The 19629-nt window shown below is 45.7% G+C and overlaps 2 protein-coding genes across 2 annotated transcripts in view; one reads left to right on the top strand and one right to left on the bottom strand.

Annotated features, from left to right (window-relative positions):
• Positions 1-9614: 9614 nt before the first annotated feature.
• On the bottom strand, positions 9615-14306 carry tmem182a (transmembrane protein 182a). The gene is made up of 5 exons (XM_067257795.1): positions 13890-14306; positions 12564-12675; positions 11467-11565; positions 11009-11146; positions 9615-10701 (listed from the first exon to the last, which is right to left on the bottom strand). Exons 1-5 carry the CDS (start codon positions 14025-14027, stop codon positions 10478-10480), a joined length of 711 nt encoding a protein of 236 aa, XP_067113896.1. The 5' UTR covers positions 14028-14306; the 3' UTR covers positions 9615-10477.
• Positions 14307-16432: 2126 nt separating this feature from the next.
• mfsd9 (major facilitator superfamily domain containing 9) overlaps positions 16433-19629 on the top strand; it is a 5143-nt gene continuing 1946 nt past the window's right edge. Inside the window, 3 exon segments of the mRNA XM_067261379.1 lie at positions 16433-16536; positions 18019-18106; positions 18297-18352. Of these exon segments, the coding sequence (XP_067117480.1) occupies positions 16450-16536; positions 18019-18106; positions 18297-18352 (231 nt within the window). The 5' untranslated portion in view covers positions 16433-16449.

Below are 19629 nucleotides of genomic sequence, written 5' to 3' on the forward strand. Positions count from 1 at the left end.
TAAGTCTTGCATTGGGTCTGGCACTGCATGAAACACTCGGAATCTCCCTCTATTCTTTCCAGTTCTCTCTGTTTCTTTTCCCTCCATCCATTCTGCAGCCTGGCAGGAGGCTGCCGCTCAGGCTGTTTGAAGATGACATTCAGGGTAGGACACAGAGGGAGGCCTTCGTTGTGGGTTCCTGCTCTCTCCAATAAAGAGAAATGATTTACTAGGGCTTATTAACAGTATTGTTAGTAGAATGTGTAGCCGTAAGTGAAGAATCAAATCATCTGGGGGGGGGGGGGGGGGGGGGGGGTTGTGTGTGTGTCTCTCTGTGAATACAGGTTATCATTCATTCGTTTGGGAAGGAAAGACGACAGCGTGTTGAGAAAGGCAGTGACACCAGGTCTGTACGAGTCTGGACATTCATACACTGTAATCTTTCCTCTTCACCCTGAGAGTCACTGAACCTTGTGCCACTGCAGGGGACAAAGCCTCGGTGCAGCACCAGATCTTTGCTGTATTATTTGAATAACAAATTCAATCAAAAAGCAGGTTAACCTTCAAGCTACAGTGTGCATTGTGTCAGTGTTTAATATGCATTCACAAGATTTATAGTCCTCCCCGGAGAGGTCTGAGCAGTTGGACTAACGCCACCCAGGGGGGGGGGGGGGGGAGGGGGTCCTCATCTACTCCTCAGCCCTTGTCAACGCTAGGATCTCAAATCAAACCAATCCATCACTTTGGCACGGAAAACCAAAAAGATATTAAACTGACTCTGAGAAAATGTATTCCTGTGAAAACAAAATGAGAATAAAATGCTGCTTAAGCATTTAGCGAAGGTTGAAAAAGAGGAATGCTCTTAGGGACCCACCTCCCCTTCCAACTCTCCGTATTAAGTGATTTACATGGAATATTTAAAAAGAGCAGTTTAATAACAGCTAGGAACTATGGTAAACAGTTAATGTCTTCACCTTTCTGTATGAACAGCAACTTCTCCAAAGGTGAAAGCACTCTTTTCCAACTCCATCTCAACAACATCAAAACTCCTCACAGACCTTTAGAAAAATGAAACTCCAATCATTAATTCCGTGTATCTCCAAACCACATAATGATGGAGACACATACATACAATATGAGGTCATAAATAAGTGCTACACATTTATCGATTCTCCATGTTTATCTCTTTTTTGCATCATTTTTTTACTGGTTCCTTAGGTTTGGGCTGTAACACGGATCGATAAAGTACCCACATGTCAGTCATGTTTCAGAGGCATTGATTTTATGAATATATGCAGTCATATAGATTTATAAATCCCTGTTAGTATCTGGTGTGTGCCAGAGCGGTACGCCACAACAGAGATAATGATTTTAACTTTATCAATAATGAAGAGCACAAGTTCAATGCAGACACAGATTAATGGACAAACAAACTCTTCACCTCTTTAAACTTTGAAGTGTTTCTACTGTAAACACCAAACTGCCAGGACTTATGCTGTGTATATCTCTCCTCCATTTCATTTGAGTGGAAAGGACATTAAGTTAGGCGGAGAGGTTCTCTCAGGAAATGCTGCCATCGCGGCAGGACTTCTGAAAACCTGAACCACAGAAACATGCCCTTCCTCGCTCAAGCATCGGCATGTCGTTATGAAGGCCTGCGAGCGAGTGCTGCTGCATCTCCTCATCTGCTCTCCACCTGTGCGACCTACCTGCGAGGTGAAGCCAGCGGAAGGTTTCTACCTGTCAGGAAGGCCTCCGCGCACCTCTCAGCGATCAGCGTCGAGCCCGGAACAGCGTAACAGAGCGGAAGGCTTGTTTATGTGGACGTGAACCTTGTCATGTGTTTCTCTGAAAGGGGGGAGCAGGGGGCACAGCTTCCCAGCCTCGTGCTGAGAGAACCCCGCTGCCACTCCACCCGGGGCGCCGCATGCCCGTGCCAAGACCCGTTCAGAACCCCGTTGCCAAGGGCAACCCGCTCACCTCTCTCTCTCTCTCTCTCGCTTCCCTTTTTGCTGAACAGATGCCCCCTTGCCCGTCCCAAAGGCACAGATGTCGTCATGCCAACAAGCAGGTGTCCAACGTTCCAGTGGGCAGGTGTTGCCGTGACAACGGGCGCCGTGTGTGTTTGTGTGTGTGTGTGTGTGCGTGTTCAGGAGAGAGATAAAGAAAGTATGCCTCAGGACACAGGGGTGTAAGGTTTGTGAACAAACAAACACACTATTTTGTAACACACATCCCATTCAGTAAACATCCCATCGATGACCTGCAGTAGTTCACTCGCCCGAACCTTTACCCTAAACTTTACCACCATGTTGGCCAATCAATATCCTAGAGCTACTGGCACGAAGCAAGCTAACCTCCCTGGCACTGTGACTGTACATTAGTGTGCATTCTCCATCAGGCAACAGTCAGTGAGCACAACACACTTTAGCACAACTAATCTCTGTTGCCATCTAGTGGATCACAATGGGCCTGGCCCTGAGACAAAGTGGCCTGATAAACTCTGTTCTGACAGACGTGTCGAACACACACAAACCATGAACGGTATCACCCTTCCTGTCTGCGATGTCTGACTGTCACTCCCCAAGCAGCCGAGAAAGAACCGGAACATTCTCACCACAGCAACATGGGAAGAAGACTCTCTATACAGGAATGTTTCTGATGTTCATCCACCACGCCATGGAAGTAAGGGGGAGCGGAAGCTGGAGGCTGTATGTTAATACCAAACCTCCGTGCACCCGTCCTCTCAGCACGCTAACAGCTACCGGGAAACTGAATTGGTTATTATTCATCTGATTGGTGATTATCATTCCGTGAGGTAATTAAATATTCCTTACCCTGAGAGCGGCAAATCAAATGAGCCGCAACGAGGAGGACATGCTAACGGGACCTGACACATCTTAGAAATAATGTTTATTTATCAACAATATAACATTTACAAGCGCCCTCAACTGTAGTTGCCCATCGGCATGTGACCTGCTTTGTATTAGCACGTCATCACAACTTTCCTCTTGACTAGGCTGATGATGTTTTCACGGACCAACAGAAGACAACAACAGGCCTCTCCCAGTCCTGTATCTCCTCAAGAGAGACCAGACTTAAACTTTACCCGGGAAGTGTAAACTTGACGCTGCATGACATATTACTAACTAAAAAACAGAAAACAACCGCTAATACGGTACTTTTAGATGTCGACGTGAAGAGGTGATGAACATCACAAAGATCCTATGACACATTATCATGTTGAAACAGAGAGCCTGTCACGCAGGAGAGAGCAGTGGAGATAGAGGCTGAGGAGAAAGAGAAAAAAGGAATAGAAAGATGGTAGAAACTTATTGTAAATATCAGGAGGATGTCATTTTCCACAGAGGCAATGTGATTCTTGCTTGTAGAGACAAGGGAGAGGAGGATCAAAGTGGATGTTGGTTCATCCTGAACAACAATCACTCAGTGCTCCTGTTATAGATGAGGGGAGTCTTCTGTGTCACATAAAAACATGAAACAATGTTACCTGAAACACGTTACCTGAAAACTGAAAACGAATGGCAGATCTTATGGATGGAAAGTGAAAAATATGAAAAGTAAAAACGAACTGAATCGCCGTCCAAATGTATAAATGAATACATGAATATATGAACGTATTCATTTATTGTCTGCATGGCGATACATTATGCACTGACCCACTCTTACATCTCTGCTCAGGATATCATTATACTTCAATTAATACTAAGTCTGCCTTTACCATTGCAAAACCAGTACAGGACCATGTTTTCCACACAGGAACATTTTACTTTCAATAAATGTCAATCCCATTCAGGGTCTAAAGCATAATATTAGCAAGTTTAACCGTATATAAAAGCACACAAGCAGAGAGAAGAGACGAGAGGCTGTAGCTGGAATTCAGACCTTCTTGAGACGAGACTCTTCGGTCCCCAGAAACAGAAAATATTACAATTATAAGATTATATATGAACATAAAACAGTTGAAGATTCAAACACATGAGTTACTCTAACAGTTTCCATACAGGACAAGCTTGAAATACAACAGACGTGTGAGTATTCTCTCCCTGTGTGTGTGTCTCCCTATGTGTGTGTGTCTCCCTGTGTGTCTGTCTCCCTGTGTGTTTGTCTCCCTGTGTCTGTCTCCCTGTGTCTGTCTCCCTGTGTGTGTGTCTCCCTGTGTGTGTGTCTCCCTGTGTGTGTGTCTCCCTGTGTGTGTCTCCCTGTGTGTGTGTCTCCCTCCGTCTCCTACAGCGTGTGTCTGTGTCAGGCTGCTGCCTGCGTATGCGTGTAGCCGTGTAACTGTACGCGTGTGACAGGGCGTGTGAAAGCTACCGTAAAGTGTGTTGTTGTTCTTTTTGACGTTCGCTTGTATTGTCCCGTTCAACATGTGACATTATCATCCTCCCTTTTCTGTGTTCTGGGTTCTGTGTTCTGTGTTCTGTGTTCTGTGTTCTGTGTTCTGGGTTCTGTGTTCTGTGTTCTGTGTTCTGTGTTCTGGGTTCTGGGTTCTGGGTTCTGGGTTCTGGGTTCTGGGTTCTGGGTTCTGGGTTCTGGGTTCTGTGTTCTGTGTCTCTCTCAACACATACGAGAAAGAAAGACATGAAGGCTGTGTGTGTGTGTGTGTGTCTGTGTGTGTGTGTGTCTCTGTGTGTGTGTCTGTGTGTGTGTGTGTGTCTGTGTGTGTGTGTGTCTGTGTGTGTGTGTGTGTGTGTGTGTGTGCGTGTACTGGTTTCCTTTAGCTATGATAATACAGCCTACATCATCGCTGTTCCTCACCCTTTGACAGTGCCACTGTGCATCATACATGTGGTTGAGCCTTGCTAAATCGGAGACACGTCACCCAGATTAGCTCTAACGTGTGACTCTAATGCCTGCATGGGTGTAGTTCAAGCGTTAGTAACATGCCTGTATTTTGTTTTTGTTTAGGTTTTTAATAAATAATACATCGTAATTTTCATAAATGTTCCCTTAATGAGGGGACGCCCAGAACGAAGTAAAACTTATGAATACACATGAGTAAAGCAAAACAAAGAAAATATCAAGCATTTGAATAAAGCACATTAGAATTGTATATTCTCATAATAAAATATGGTAAACAGAGACTGTCTGTGTATATTTTTGAATCCATTTACCCGGGCTGACACACTAGGGAGTGAAGGGACCTGACAGGGCCCTCTCGTAAGGCTGGACCAAAAAAAAAGCTGTTGCTTTCTACTGTCTAAAGAATTATGCCTCTGTGACTTTGGCAGGTTGTAAACAAAATTAGTACAGGGCTGAGAACAGTGCAAACAGCATGTGGAGGAATCCTCATGTGGAAGGACTTCCTGATCGGCAGGGTACAGGGGGAATCAGGGGAGACACCGTATCTTCTGACAAAACATGAACAGGCTCGGTGTTATCAATAGAAAACTAACGGGTGGTCCTTCATCTGAATGTTCTACCTAGAGATTAATAGAGATTTATTACCAAACAGCAGTAATTCAATTCTCCACAAACCTTGGTAGAACTAAGATGACTGGCGTTACAAATGTGTGTTACAAAAAGGAGACTCAGGTGGCTGAGCGGTTAGGGAATTGGGCTAGTAATCCGAAGGTTGCTGGTTCAATTCCCGGCAGTGCAAAATGAAGTTGTGTCCTTGGGCAAGACACTGCACCCTACTTGCCTCAGGGGGAATGTCCCTGTAAGTCGCTCTGGATAAGAGCGTCTGCTAAATGACTAAATGTAAAATGTCTAGGTTAAAACCCTTGGCCGAGTTAAGAGTTATTTTTGTTGGAGAAACCATAACTTTTTGCGAGCGATACCCGAAGTGAAGCTCTTTGGGAGTAACGAGAATGAGAAGTACGAGGATAGAGGATTCACTTTGCTCTACCGCGAATGCATCGGCGACACCAGATCAGTGTGGATGTGGGTGTGGAGGACGGGAAGATGGAGGCTGCTGAACAGGACATTGTCTGTGTTGCAGTGAGCCTTGTGTCTCAAGGCTGGCCCATGTCTCTCCTTCGCCAAGGGCTTATGTTCTCTCATAAACGGAAGGCACAAGCTACCTTGTATAGACAGCTGGAGAATAAGAAACATCACCAGAAGAAGAAGAGCTTTTAAGGAAAACATATAATGCACTCTAGGTCTTCAGAATACATCAGTGTGATAAAAGCACAAAAAGAGCATTTGAAAAAGAGTGATGCAATACCTTACGAAATAAAATATAAATGGCACCATGCGATAAGAGCAGAGAGGCTGGGTAAAGGTCTAGGGTACTTGCACAGTCGTAAGCAACCCTATTATAATATCCAACCCTATTAGATGGGGGTTAGAGGTTAACCTTCAGAGCAACAAGGCCAGTCCCCAAGCCTCTCGCTATAACACTGAATAAAGAATGATGCTACAAAGGCAGGTCCATTTTGAATATTCATGAGAAATCAAAGGGCTGTTTGTACTACAGCATTAATCAATCGCTAGAGGGGAAGCTAGGCCCAAATAAGGAGTCAAATAGCAAGATAATGTATGCAAAACCAAACAGGGAGTTGAATGACAAGATAATGTATGCAAACCCTGAATAAGGAGCTTGACTAGCTAACTAACCGTAACCGTTAATTGAATACTATAATTAAAAATGGTCATATTCAAGTTAAACATTGCTGGTGATGCTTATGAGTAATGAAGGATGTGTAAGGATTTGTATAAATGGATGTAGGGTGGAGATGTGTGTGTTTAGTAGAGCTTGTGTGACTGTTTGGATTAGAATACATGGAGACAGCTATAGTTATACTCCCAAACAGAAACAATTACACAAAGCTCTACCATGCTATTTTTCTGTGTTACTTTAGTCCTCTGAAGACTTTACACACCATTATTACTGTATAATGTCAATGAAAAAGCTCTTAAATAAGAATCTCCTTCTTGTACAGACCCAGTGGTTCAATAAAACAAACAAAGAAATAATTTAAGGCACTCCCCTGAAATTTTACATGAACAGGACACTTTTAATCTTCCCACTGCAGACACTAACATGGATCACAACTTCCTGGTGTGTTTTTTGATGAGACATCAAATAAAGTACCTTCAGATATCCTGTTATTGTTGTTTTGATCCACGAGGATCCATGTTGTCTCTGTTGTGCCATTTGTCTCTGGGTTTCAGCAGGTTTATAATCCTCATAGCAGAGAAGGGGAAGATCACAGGAGAACATTTCTTCATTAAATCCCTTTACAATCAGGCTTTGTGTTACCTCGAACGAGGAGAGCTGAGTGCGTTGAAGCCTGGCACACAAACCCACACTTGGCCCAGAGATAATCAAGAGCCATTTGTGTCCCCTGAATAGAGCAAAATGGATGCTTCACCCAAATGCATGGTTCTTCCTCTGTGCTTTAATGTGAAACCCACTGTTGAAGGGCCGATTGAAGATTTCACATCCATAATACGTGATGCGTCTCAGGCCTGCTTCGTGTACGGTGCTGCAACACGCAGGCGTTTGTCAGCAGCTTGAAAGGAACACTTTGAGGAGAGGTTCACAACGTGGACTTTCATCTTCAGAATCCCTTTTGTGATGAGTGTGTTAGACCTTGAGTGTGCGGGGAAGGTCTAGCTTCCCATGCTCTTCAGCATGCAGGCATGGCTAGCCCACTGAGGTTGTCGTCTGTCTGTACTCCATTATAAACTAGGACCCTTCTCTGTTAGATAATGCCACATCGATGCTGTTTATCAAACTCATAATCACTACCAATATAAAAAAAATTCTCTCCGTATTTTAATGTATTAAAATGAAGGCTGAGGCAGTGCTGTGTGGTCTAGAACTTTCCACTGTTGGGGACCTGTGGTGTCACAAAACGTCCAGAATAATTCGCTGTAATTATATTACAAGTCGGCGTTCTGAATTGTAAATTCTTACATTAACACAGGGCCTATTGTCTATTCATTATTACAACCTCAATCTGAAATTATGTAAAGCTCTCTCTTAGGAGGAGCACAGCGTGAAACATGACCTGCCATATCGTTCATGCAATTCAAATACACGCTGCTGATTCCGAGAGGTACGAATCAGATTAAAATGAAATTCGACGTGGGTGTCGGCTGGGATTAGGGCATATTTGGAAGATAATTTGCGATAATCTGTGATAAGTGGGCTTGATGATCCGCTCAGGGCAGGGCTGTCAGGCTATCAAGTGTTTCTACCGTCCACCTGGAGGTGGAAGGAGAGGGTGTGTAGGTATTCAGGAGGTGTGCGTGTCTGCCTGATTCATCCACAGCGCCCCTGGACACATGGGGTTTGCTTTGAGAGGCAGGTCAGGTGGACAGTCTCTTTGGCCTCAAGCTCACTCTTTCTGTCACTGTCACTTTCCTGCTGCCCACACCACCTTCAAACGTGTTTGTACTCGATGTTCCATTCTGTCACACACACACACATGCACACGCACACACACACACACGCACACACACCTGCTCCCTATCCACCCCCACAGCCTCTTCATCCACCCTTTCATTCCCCTCCACCTTTTCATTCCCTCCACCATCTTTCTCATCCCTCTCTTTCCCCCTCATCTTCCATTCAGCTCAGCGCTCATCTGCCCTCCAGGCTCTCTGCTGAGCACAGGTATTTGTTTAGGAATCTCTCTGTGGAAATTATACTCCATCTCTCCGCGCTCGCTATCAACACACAATTATCATGGGCAATCATGCAGAACAGTGGTGGATTCAGCCGGGACTTCCATTCTGATGACATTACTGTCTGCTAGGCCAGATTCTGGGGGTACGGGGCTAGGACCGTCGTTATGCACACACACACACCACACACACACACTATGGAGATAGGGTTAAAAAGACGATTCCACTTTGTTACTGTATCTTCTTAGAAATTCATTTAAACCATGACATCCCAGGGAGATAAGGGGTTTCTGGGGTATGAGGGAAGCTCCGGGATGAAGTGTAATATCGCAGTCTTCCATTTCAATTCTATCATCACACATTTTGGCGGGTTTCCGAATGTACAGTAACCTGACATTCTCTGAAGCTGGGAGTCCTTGTGTTATTTTCCTGTCAGTGTGACTGTGTTCCCTTCACACCTCTGCAGGTTACAGTTCAGCTATATTGTAGATAGGTGATGGTAGCGTTTCTAATGACAACCCAATGTTGTATATATCTATGCGTGTGTTCTATTTGTTGTATGTATGAGTTGTTTGTATAATCATACATAGCATAGCAGTACAGCCCAACAGACTTACAGGAAACCACTCAACACTGTCTCCTTGATGTTCAGTCCTCCGAAGCTGTTTGCGGTCTGTATTGGGGACTCTATCAAGATGTGGGAAATGCATTGAGTTGACAGAGAATTACCAAACACAAGACTGCCTTCAGATCCTCATCAAATGCTTCATTCATGGGTGAAATGACCAGGCGTCTGAAAGCCCAGGTGTGTATATGTTCATCTGGCAGATATAGATCCAACAGTTCAGATGATGTGATGAAACGCAGAAGACCATTTAGGTTCTATACTTTAGCAATAACAAGAAATATGATTATTTATTTTTGCTTCTGCTCAGAGAGGCTGTGTGGCAAACAGCTGAGACAATGATGCTCTCTGCTGGTTGTCATAGGAACAAAGAAAGTACATCCAGATACACGATCACACACAGTCAAAATCCCAATTAAAATATACAAATCTGATTTTATTTGTGTTAATTGTTTAAGGTATTTGACATTGAAAAATAGCACTTACATGTTTAATTTATTATTTACAATTTAAGCCTTCATACAATGACCCATTCCCAAATTATCTGGTGAAATGTGGATTTAAACAGACCAGATATACAAATATTTGCCTCAGTCTATCAATGTAAGCTCAACTTTGTGAAACTCTGGCAACAAACACTGCATGCAGCTCATATCGATGAAAATAAATTATCCTCTCAAATTAAACAAAATGTGAAAATAACACAATTTAACATACAGTAGGTGCTCTGAATACAGAAATGTATTACAATAACTACTGCCCTCTTTTATGTCGAAACACATTTAGCAACACATTAAGCAAAATGATGTGGAAAAAAAACACCAACCACAGTGAGAAACAGTGAGTACAGCAGCAACAACAGTTAACAGACATGTTCTCCATCCTCACTTCCTGCTTAATTGTTCTGGCAATACTTTGGACAGCCCTTGAACCAATCACGTTTCACTAGGTGTCAGGCGTGGGGATTTTGAGACTTTGTTGAAAATGGCACCATGTTTCCCATGATGTACTTTGTTTTACCTAACAGAATGATGCTCTAGGCAAAGATAGGTTGTTGATATGAAACTCAATTTCTGTTCTCCATATTTGTTCGGACAAAATACATTGTTGTTTTAATTAAGTTCGTAAAATCTTCTCCCGTCTCCTGGATCGCTGATGTACTGTAGCACACAAGCATAACCAAGTTCTGGAGGTGGAAGCCATTGTCCAGAAGCTTCAGGAAATCTCAGAAGTCCTCCATCCATTTCCCCCTTGAGGACACCAGGGCGACATTCAGTGATACTGCATTTGAACAGATCGGCCAATGAGGAGGAAGAGGAGACCAGCTAGAAGGCTGAAAAAGATTCCGACTGGTGCGAACATGAAGGAGAGGCCGTAGTCGATGGACAGCTGGAAGTCGGGGCACAGCGAGTGCTGGTAGTCCTTGTAGAGGGGCACCACATCCAGAACCTCCAACCACAGAACGAACATCACCACCACAGCCAGGAGGAACACCCCTGGAGGAGAGAGAGGGGAGAGGGGGAGTGGGGAAGGAGAAATAGAGCGCAGGAGGTGGGACAGAGAGAATGGGGATAAGGAGGTCACACGGGCACAGTAGAAGATAAGAGGAATAGGTGAAGGAAGAGAGTAATGAAGAGAAGGTGATGGCTGGTTGGCCTTCATGGATTCCATCTCAAACTAGCAATATATTGATAATCATGATTGAAGCTGTTCTAGAACCCCTTATCTGAAGCCCAGAACTTGTGGGGTAAGTTCCATGGCAGATCACATGAGGGGTCACATGACCCTGGCTGGGCCACTCACCAGAGGTGATGAAGAGCCCGCCCCCGGCCTTATAAAGGCAGTGACTGGCGAATGGAGCAGCACAGATGATGACGAACCCGCCCACCACAACAGCTACCACACCAATCAGCATGAAGACACTCCAGAAGCCCCTGTAGACTGTTCAAGGTAAACATCAGCATCTTACTGTTTTGGAAACCAACGTTGTCCTGATAAATGAACATCATCCTGATACATTCTTATAAAATAACATCTAAAACGGATAAAACAAACATCCAAACAACAGCTCTTGTTTGAACATCCTGAAGGTGCATCAGTCCCTTCCACTTCCACAGGATCACTGATCTGACATGATTGGATTGATAACAGCTGGTCAGAACAGCCAAGGCTTTCACCCATCCAACTACAGTTAGATCAGAGAACAGTCCAAGGAATGGAGGAAGGTGGGATAGTACATGCAGTACACTGGGAACACTTACTGATGGCTGAGTCGTAGCTCGTGGCATTGTGAGTCTGCTGGGACACAGGGAAGGGGAACAGATAGGCAGGCATGCACAGCTTGTGGTAGGGCTCGTTGGCTGTGGAGAAACAAAACAAAACATTCATTTTTGGGATCTGAATTTTACTATTCGAATTTGAGCAACCTACATTTCTGAACCTTGACTTTTTGGACATGATTTTTTTTACATTCAATTTTAAAGAGAATTCGAAAAATTCAACTAATTCAGTGGTGTTTAAATTTCAATATCAAGTATTCGATGCCTTTTAAAATTCAAAACATTATGTAATTGATTTGCTTCCATATCTTCGTCTACTCTTTAGTCTTCCCTAACTCCCATTCTAAATCACACCCTCATCTCTTCTCTTCTTCTTCTCTCTTCCTCTCTCTCCCTCCCTCTCTCCCTTCTTCTCTCTCTCTCTCTCTCTCTCTCTTTCTCCCTCCCTCCCTCCCTCCCTCCCTCCCTCCCTCCCTCCCTCCCTCCCTCCCTCCCTCCCTCCCTCCCTCCCTCCCTCCCTCCCTCCCTCCCTCTCTCTCTCTCTCTCTCTCTCTCTCTCTCTCTCTCTCTCTCTCTCTCTCTCTCTCTCTCTCTCTCTCTCTCTCTCTCTCTCTCTCCCTCCCTCCCTCTCTCTCTCTCTCTCTCTCTCTCTCTCTCTCTCTCTCTCTCTCTCTCCCTCCCTCCCTCTCTCTCTCTCTCTCTCTCTCTCTCACTCTCTCTTTCTCTCTCCCTCTCTCTCTGTAGAATTAATCAAACCCTCGCCAGGTCGTGTCCACGGCTAGGGTGTATGTGGTCAGATGGCTGAGCGGTTAGGGAGTCGGGCTATTAATCAGAAGGTTGTTGGTTCGATTCCCGGCTGTGAAAAATTACCTTGGGCAAGGCACTTCACCCTACTTGCCTCGGGGAGAATGTCCCGGTACTTACTGTAAGTCGCTCTGGATAAGAGCTTCTGCTAAATGACTAAATGTAATGTAACTTAATATAATATCAAATGCTCTAGTACTGCCAGGATCTGATCTGTGCTAGGATTCTACTGTGAGAGTCTGAGGAACATGTGTCAGAGTTGGAGTCAGACTTACTGAACCAGAACAAGAGGCTGTTGTCGACGTTGCTGCCTCTGAAGGAACATCTCCAGAAGAAGCCCTCATGGTAGAAGTTTGTGGTGGAGACCCCGTCTCTCTCTTCACCTGGCTGGGGGGAATCAACCAAACTGATACAAACTACTTCACACCAAAGACAACGTTGTTATTGCTAAGGATGAATTTTTTTTTTAACCATCTACTAAATCTACTTATTTCTCTGTGCTGAATTTGCAATGCTGTCCACCCTAACCCTTTCTAGCCAAACACAACCCTAACCCTTACCAATTCTAACCGCATCATTAACCCTCGCCCTGTCGAACCACGACACAAGAGCTGGCTCCGGCATATGTCGTCGTGGCAACAGTGAGGTCAAGCTCAGTGAGCACCTTTTACTTCCTGTGAGGTCATAGGAGTTTGTCAAGCCAGCACATTCTGGCTGTCACCAACCTTGACAGCTGCTCTCTTTGACTCCTCCTTCCCTTCCTACATATGGTGCTGTTAGTCTCTCTCTCTCCTCACCCTTCCCCAGAGTTTCATTGTCTCAGAGTCTTGGAGGGGTCACTGAGGTGGGTGGTGTCAGGGGTGGAGGTTGATGACACTAATAGCACGAACCCCCCAAGTTTCAAAGCTAATTGTTCAGGATTTTACATACTTGTCCCTCTACATTGGGAGCCTAGGTCGCAGTTTCAAAAGTGAACTTCAAATGTCCTTGTAAACGTCCTCAAAGGTAGCATCCTCACCAAGTTCAAAAGACAGAAGGTACTGTAACTGTGACTTAGCTACACTGACCCCTTCTATCTTTGGCTTATAGATGTACAGTCAGTATCATGCTGGGATTCCTGTTTCATTGCTCACTACAAACACCTGGCTAGATCTGCTTGCCAGCTGATATTCAACACCCATACCATAAGACTAAGATGTCTCCAGATACCGCTGTTTGTATTTCTATCACTGGGGGCAGCATGTCTCAATCTACAATATCTACTACAGTATGTCTCAAAGCACGGTCGGTCGGACACACAGCTACTGAGTCAAACAGTCGCATCCTAATTCTCTTTGCCCGGAGGAGACCCCAACTGTCAGAGCTCCACCTTGACATGTCCTTGATCATGGTCTTCTCCTCCACCAGACCCCACCCAGCTTCTCCCTTTTTCTCACAATTAGTAAACATACTGCAGCCTCATTTGAACTCTCCTCACAGCTCTCCATTCTGGAGAGTGAAAACAGGCCAAGTTCACCCACATGCCTTTTTACTTTGAACTCATCTCAGCAAATTAAAGTGTTGACAATTCTCACTGAAGCAGTTTGTAGATGTTTTCTTACTTCTGGAGTTCTGAGGTCGTCTCTGTTGCAGGTTTCGGAGGCCAGGAGCCAGTAATCTGTCCCGAAGGAGAGGAGGACAAACACGGCAGCGAGCGCGCCAAAGAGCCCGGCGAAAAACAGAGCCACGCTCAGCTTCATGGTCACCTATCAGGAGTGTGTGCTAAGTGTGTGTGTGTTGTGTGTATTGTAGAACAAAACACGCTCTTTAAGACAGCCTTCAAGACAGTGTGTTCCCCAATCAGTATTCCAAGCGGCAATTCTTTGGCTCTTTGGCTCGTCGTGTTCCGGAGTCTTGGTGTTGGAGTCCGACAGGTTCTGACTCTCCTCTGACAGGGTTCTGACTCTCCCTCTGACAGGGTTCTGACTCTCCTCTGACAGGGTTCTGACTCTCCTCTGACGGCTGTCTGGCCAGGCTGTGTATGTTTGGGGCTGAAGACAGGACTGACTGACTGGGACAGGCAGTCTGTGACCTCACAGGGGTAGTGAGCCCTCCCCTTGGGCATTTTGGGGGGCTGATTGAAGGTGCCTGCTGCTCTTCCAGTCTGAGTGATCTGTCAGAATTGGGGGGGGGGGGGGCATGGCGGGTTGCGGGACGAAAATATCTCCTGGCAACTGGAACCCTCCAATGCACGGGGGAATGAGGGAGGGGACAGGGATGGTGGGGGTGGGGGTGGAACAGGAGAGAGGCATTCCTACAACACCCACCCCCCAAAGCTGCCCCCAAACACTACACACACACAACACACACACTCACTCCAATATGAAGAAATAGCTATTTTTTGGGGCCGTCTGTGTTCTCTGGTTGCAACCGATTGCATGAATCCTGCACCGTTGTTGACGCTCATAACAAGCTAACTTCCTGTTTGGAACTCAAGCAACGAATAGAGGCTTTTTTATTTCCTGTGTGTCACTGTTCCTGTCCTCAGGAAACACAAACCCCAGAGGTTCCCTCCCCTCCTCCCAGTCTTCTCCCATCAGGAGGAGCTGAGGTGAGCGGCTGGCTGGTTAGCATCTCGTGGGGATATTTAGCACGGAGCCCATATAGACACACAGCTCATTAGCAGGCTGATGTGAGTGTGACTGCAGGAAGACAGGCCTTGGCCTGGGCTCTGTTGATCTCTTCTCTCTCATCTGCGCTCCGTAGGGAAGGACCCATGTTTTAGTTTGAGATTAGCTTGTGAAATTAAGTGTGAAGAAATCCCAGGCACAGTACAGACGTTCAATATGCTGAATATGGTGTTTGTGTGTGTGTGGGTGTGTGTGTGTGATGTGCAGCATGTATGTGTGTATGGTGTGTAAATGTGTGTGTGGTGTGTAAGCGTGTGTGTGTGGTGTGTAAACGTGTGTGGTGTGGTGTGTAAGCGTGTGGTGTGTAAGTGTGTGTGTGTGCTGTTTGTAAGCGTGTGTGTGTGTGTGTGGTGTGTAGCGTGTGTGTGTGTGTGTGTGGTGTGTAAGCATGTATGTGTGGTGTTTGTAAGCGTGTGTGTGTGTGGTGTGTAAGCGTGTGTGCGTGCGTGTGTGTGTGGTATGTAAGCGTGAATGTGGTATGTAAGCGTGTGTGTGTGTAAGCATGTGTGTGTAAGTGTGTGTGTGGTGTGTAAGCGTGTGTGTGGTGTGTATCAGATGTCTTAATCAGACTGCCATGATACTGTGATCTCCTTCCACACCCTTCTATGGAAGAGGGTAAACAACATTCCTGAACAGAGCAGAGCCTATAAACTAAGCCTCTCACTGCTACTCTCATTTTGTGTGTGTGTGTGTGTGTGTGTGTGTGTTGTATTCCATCCAAAATTCTCAGATCAGAAGGGCAGAGATTTCATTTCACTTTAAATAGAATACCTTTATATAGACTGTGTATCTCTCATGTGTACTGACATTTGGTTGTGATAGTACACTCTTATTTTACAGACATGACCAGAAGGGGGAGTAAAAGCAACCTCACTTTACATTTATATCCTTGTGTCCCGTTAAAACCAGAAGAAGCGTTTAAAGTGTATGCGTTTGAGAGAGAGAGAGAGAGAGAGAGAGAGAGAGAGAGAGAGAGAGAGAGAGAGGAAGGAAGGGAGAGAGAGAGAGAGAGGGAGGGAGGGAGGGAGGGAGGGAGGGAGGGAGGGAGGGAGGGAGGGAGGGAGGGAGGGAGGAGAGAAAGGAAGGGAGAGAGGAGGGAGGGAGGGAGGGAGGGAGGGAGGAGGGAGGGATGGGAGAGAGAGACCCCTGTGCTAGCGAATTTGAATAACGCGCTCCAAATATTTGACGCACGGTCTATACCACCCTTTGTGGTGCATAGGGGAAATCCGGCTGATTTTGCTTTGCAAACATATATTTTAAACCTGCCAAGACTCGTCAAGATGAATGCACAACCTGGTTCAACAATCTAATAAATATGTAGCGACACCTCATAACTCGGCGTGAGATGGTTTGACAGTTGGACGCCTGCTAATGCTCCTCCCCCGCTGAACAGCAACATTGTATGTCCGTGGACCTTTTGGTGGATGGGCACTCCAGAAGTGTGTGTGAACACTTCCGCAACAACCGTCACAGAGCTGTCATTGAGGGAGGAATGAACAACGTGAAATGTAGCATATTATATCAGAGACCAAGAGGACGAACGCGGATTATACAATGTATATATGTGGTGGGGTTCATGGTGAGTGTTTGTGTCGTAACATATGAACTGTATGCTTTCTTAACTTTCGTCTCAAGAGCTGGTACAATTAGCATTGTATGACATTTGAATGGTAGGCAATAATTTAGGCTACATTAGACTGTAAAGTAGGTTTTTACTCGGACAGATGACAGCACGTTGACGGAAGCACAATTGCAGTGCTGTCAGAAAAACGTGTCCTAAGTCGGGTAGTCCTTGGAATTATGTGGTGTTGAGTCGAAATAAACAGTTGCCACCTGCAACTCGCCGAACTGTTATTTCATGAAACATACCACATAGTATATTATATACATTATTTGCCTGGTTATATAACCATTTAAAATGTTAGGGTTAGGGTTAAAAATAATAATCTAATAATTTAAGTTACCATTACTGGTGTTTCAGGTAGGTGTATAGCTGATGCGCTATAAATGCTTAGGCTACAGTTAAAATGGTCTGACGTCTACCTCAGGTATCTCTCCATCAGACAGGGGACATGAGAGTTGCAGAGAATCCCATCACTCTGATTCTCACAACTGCATTCTCACCTGAAAGCTCAACTCATTTGTGAAATCTCATTTTGACAAACGCACACGGCACATGTTTATGCGCTGCTGCGGTTGAGTTTAACTGAGAATTAACCTGTTAGTTTAATGGGTAGTGCCGTGACACTGGAGGAGTTACAGTGTGACTTCAATCAAGGCTCTGGCAAGACTCTGCTGTCTTACACAAGTAGAGAAACAAGCTGAGAGAGAGAGAGAGCTCTCCAGAACCACACAACAAGCAACACCCTGACAAACACAGCAGTCCTGACCTCTTTTCTCATTCCCTGAAAATATGAACAGAACTGGAATCTGCATCTTCATGATGTGCAAACACATTCACTCCAATGTTCCTATTGATAACTGTGTTCCTGTGTGTTTCCTGTGTATGTCAGCGATGATAGCTGCTCACTACATCATGTCAGTGATATGATAAATAAGGTGCTGAGCTGCCTTCAGAGGGTCAGGTTGTCTCCGCATGCTAGTCACTGGCCTGCCTCCCCTGTCTGGGTACTGTACATGCCTCTGTGTGTCTGGTGATGCCAGGCCCTCTCTGTCTGTATACAGTACACGTGAGAACAGCCTGCAGACAGACGTGAACTGACTGAACACTTTGTAAATGAATAGAAAGTCATCCATCTGAACTTTCCTGTTCTCTGTCTCTCTCTGTCTCTCTCTGTCTCTCTCTGTCTCTCTCTCTCTCTCTGTCTGTCTCTCTGTCTCTCTCTCTCTGTCTCTCTCTCTATCTCTCTCTGTCTCTCTCTCTGTCTCTCTCTCTGTCTGTCTCTCTCTATCTCTCTCTGTCTGTCTCTCTGTCTCTCTGTCTCTCTATCTCTCTCTGTCTCTCTCTCTGTCTCTCTATCTCTCTCTCTGTCTGTCTCTCTCTCTGTCTCTCTGTCTCTCTGTCTCTCTATCTCTCTCTCTCTGTCTCTCCTCCCTCCAGGACCTGTTTGGTGTGAGCATGATCATTCCTCTCCTCAGCCACCATGTGAAGGCTCTGGGGGCCAGCCCCACCGTGGCTGGGCTCGTAGGTGGGTGTTTACAAGTCAGCCATAAAGGGCCTCAGTAATAATGCCTTGATAGGACCTGGTCATTACTAGGTGACGTAAATCAAGTGCACCCCAATTACTTAGCTAATGGTTATTGACACAGCATTGACTATGAGTCAAGACAGCTAGTTTGTAAGTGACTGAAAACAGTTTGTTGTGGTTGGTCTTCCAGGCTCCACATATGGGATCCTACAGCTGTTCTCGAGCACTGTAGTGGTAAGTATCACTGTACGTTCTCCCCATGCTCTCCCTCGCTGTGGGCCTTGCAGTGTCCACATTCAACCTGCAGGGCGGCGCCGAGTCACACGGCTCCTTCTAGGGAGAGGGGTTCGGATGGGTGTCTGGGCCATCTGGGACTGTACAGCTGAGTTGTGACACTCTCATATGCACACACACTCATACACACACTCACACCAACACACCTACATCTACCTTTAAGCTTCTCGTTGACTGCTGGCTTGAGTTATCGGATCTCCATGGCGATGTGGTTTCCCCCCCAGCAAGCGAGAGTGATGCATCGTCATGCCTTCATCATTACCAGCGCATTAACAGTAACCTGTTCCCCCTACTCTGTCTCCCATAACAAGCCCCTGTACTGTACGTCCATCTGAAGAGACAGATTCTCAGAGCTCTGCATGGGTCCCCGTCCCCCCCCTCCCCCCTCGTCTCAAGAAATTGGTTTTAAATCTCAGGGGTCATGCGACAAATTAAAGAAATAAGGAGCTGTTTGTGGTGGCAGGGCTCAGACATGGCAAGGAGGGACCGGGGGAACAGCCTGGTCTCTATGGCAATCCCCACAGGCCAGAATACAGCTAATTCAATTTTGGCCATGATTTCATTATATCATCATGCTGCAGTGTGTGTGAGTGTGTGTGTGTGTGTGTGTGTGTGTGTGAGTGTGAGTGTGTGTGTGTGTGTGGGTGTGGGTGTGTGTGGGTGTTTGTGTGTGTGTGTGTGTGTGGTCATTCATATCTCAGAAGTGCCGTACGATCCAAAGTGGAGGCGCCTGGGTTGGCTAGTTGAGAGGGCTGTGGGATTCCTCAGCTCTGGGTCACCTGATCCCTCTGGGTCACCTGATCCCTCTGGGTCACCTGATCCCACACACCATCAGGGCCGCGTGGTGTGACCTCGGAGCTGGACAGGCTGTCATTCTCCTCCGCTCTGATGGAGGCCAGGCCTTCTCTGTAGCGATGGAGTCTCCTCATCTTCACTCCTGACAGGAGAATTCACGTTGTTCAAAACTATTTATGGATACATGATTAGCAGTCATACATGATTGTGGACACGGTGCAGTTTGGTCAGCACTTCCTTTCAAAATCCCCCAAACTATTGCTAATATTTCACAACCGATCGGAAAGCGCTTTGGCACATCGCAAATTTCCCACTGCTGGAAAAAAAGTAAAGACACTGTAGGGTAGTTTTAAAGTTACACATCCCTTAAAATATTTAGCTTTGAATTTACTCTCCCTGCTTAAGCCGATGCACAAAACAAGGTTTATTCAAGG

This window comes from Osmerus mordax, chromosome 2, assembly GCF_038355195.1.
Source record: "Osmerus mordax isolate fOsmMor3 chromosome 2, fOsmMor3.pri, whole genome shotgun sequence".
In the NCBI taxonomy this organism is placed as follows: Eukaryota; Metazoa; Chordata; class Actinopteri; order Osmeriformes; family Osmeridae; genus Osmerus; species Osmerus mordax.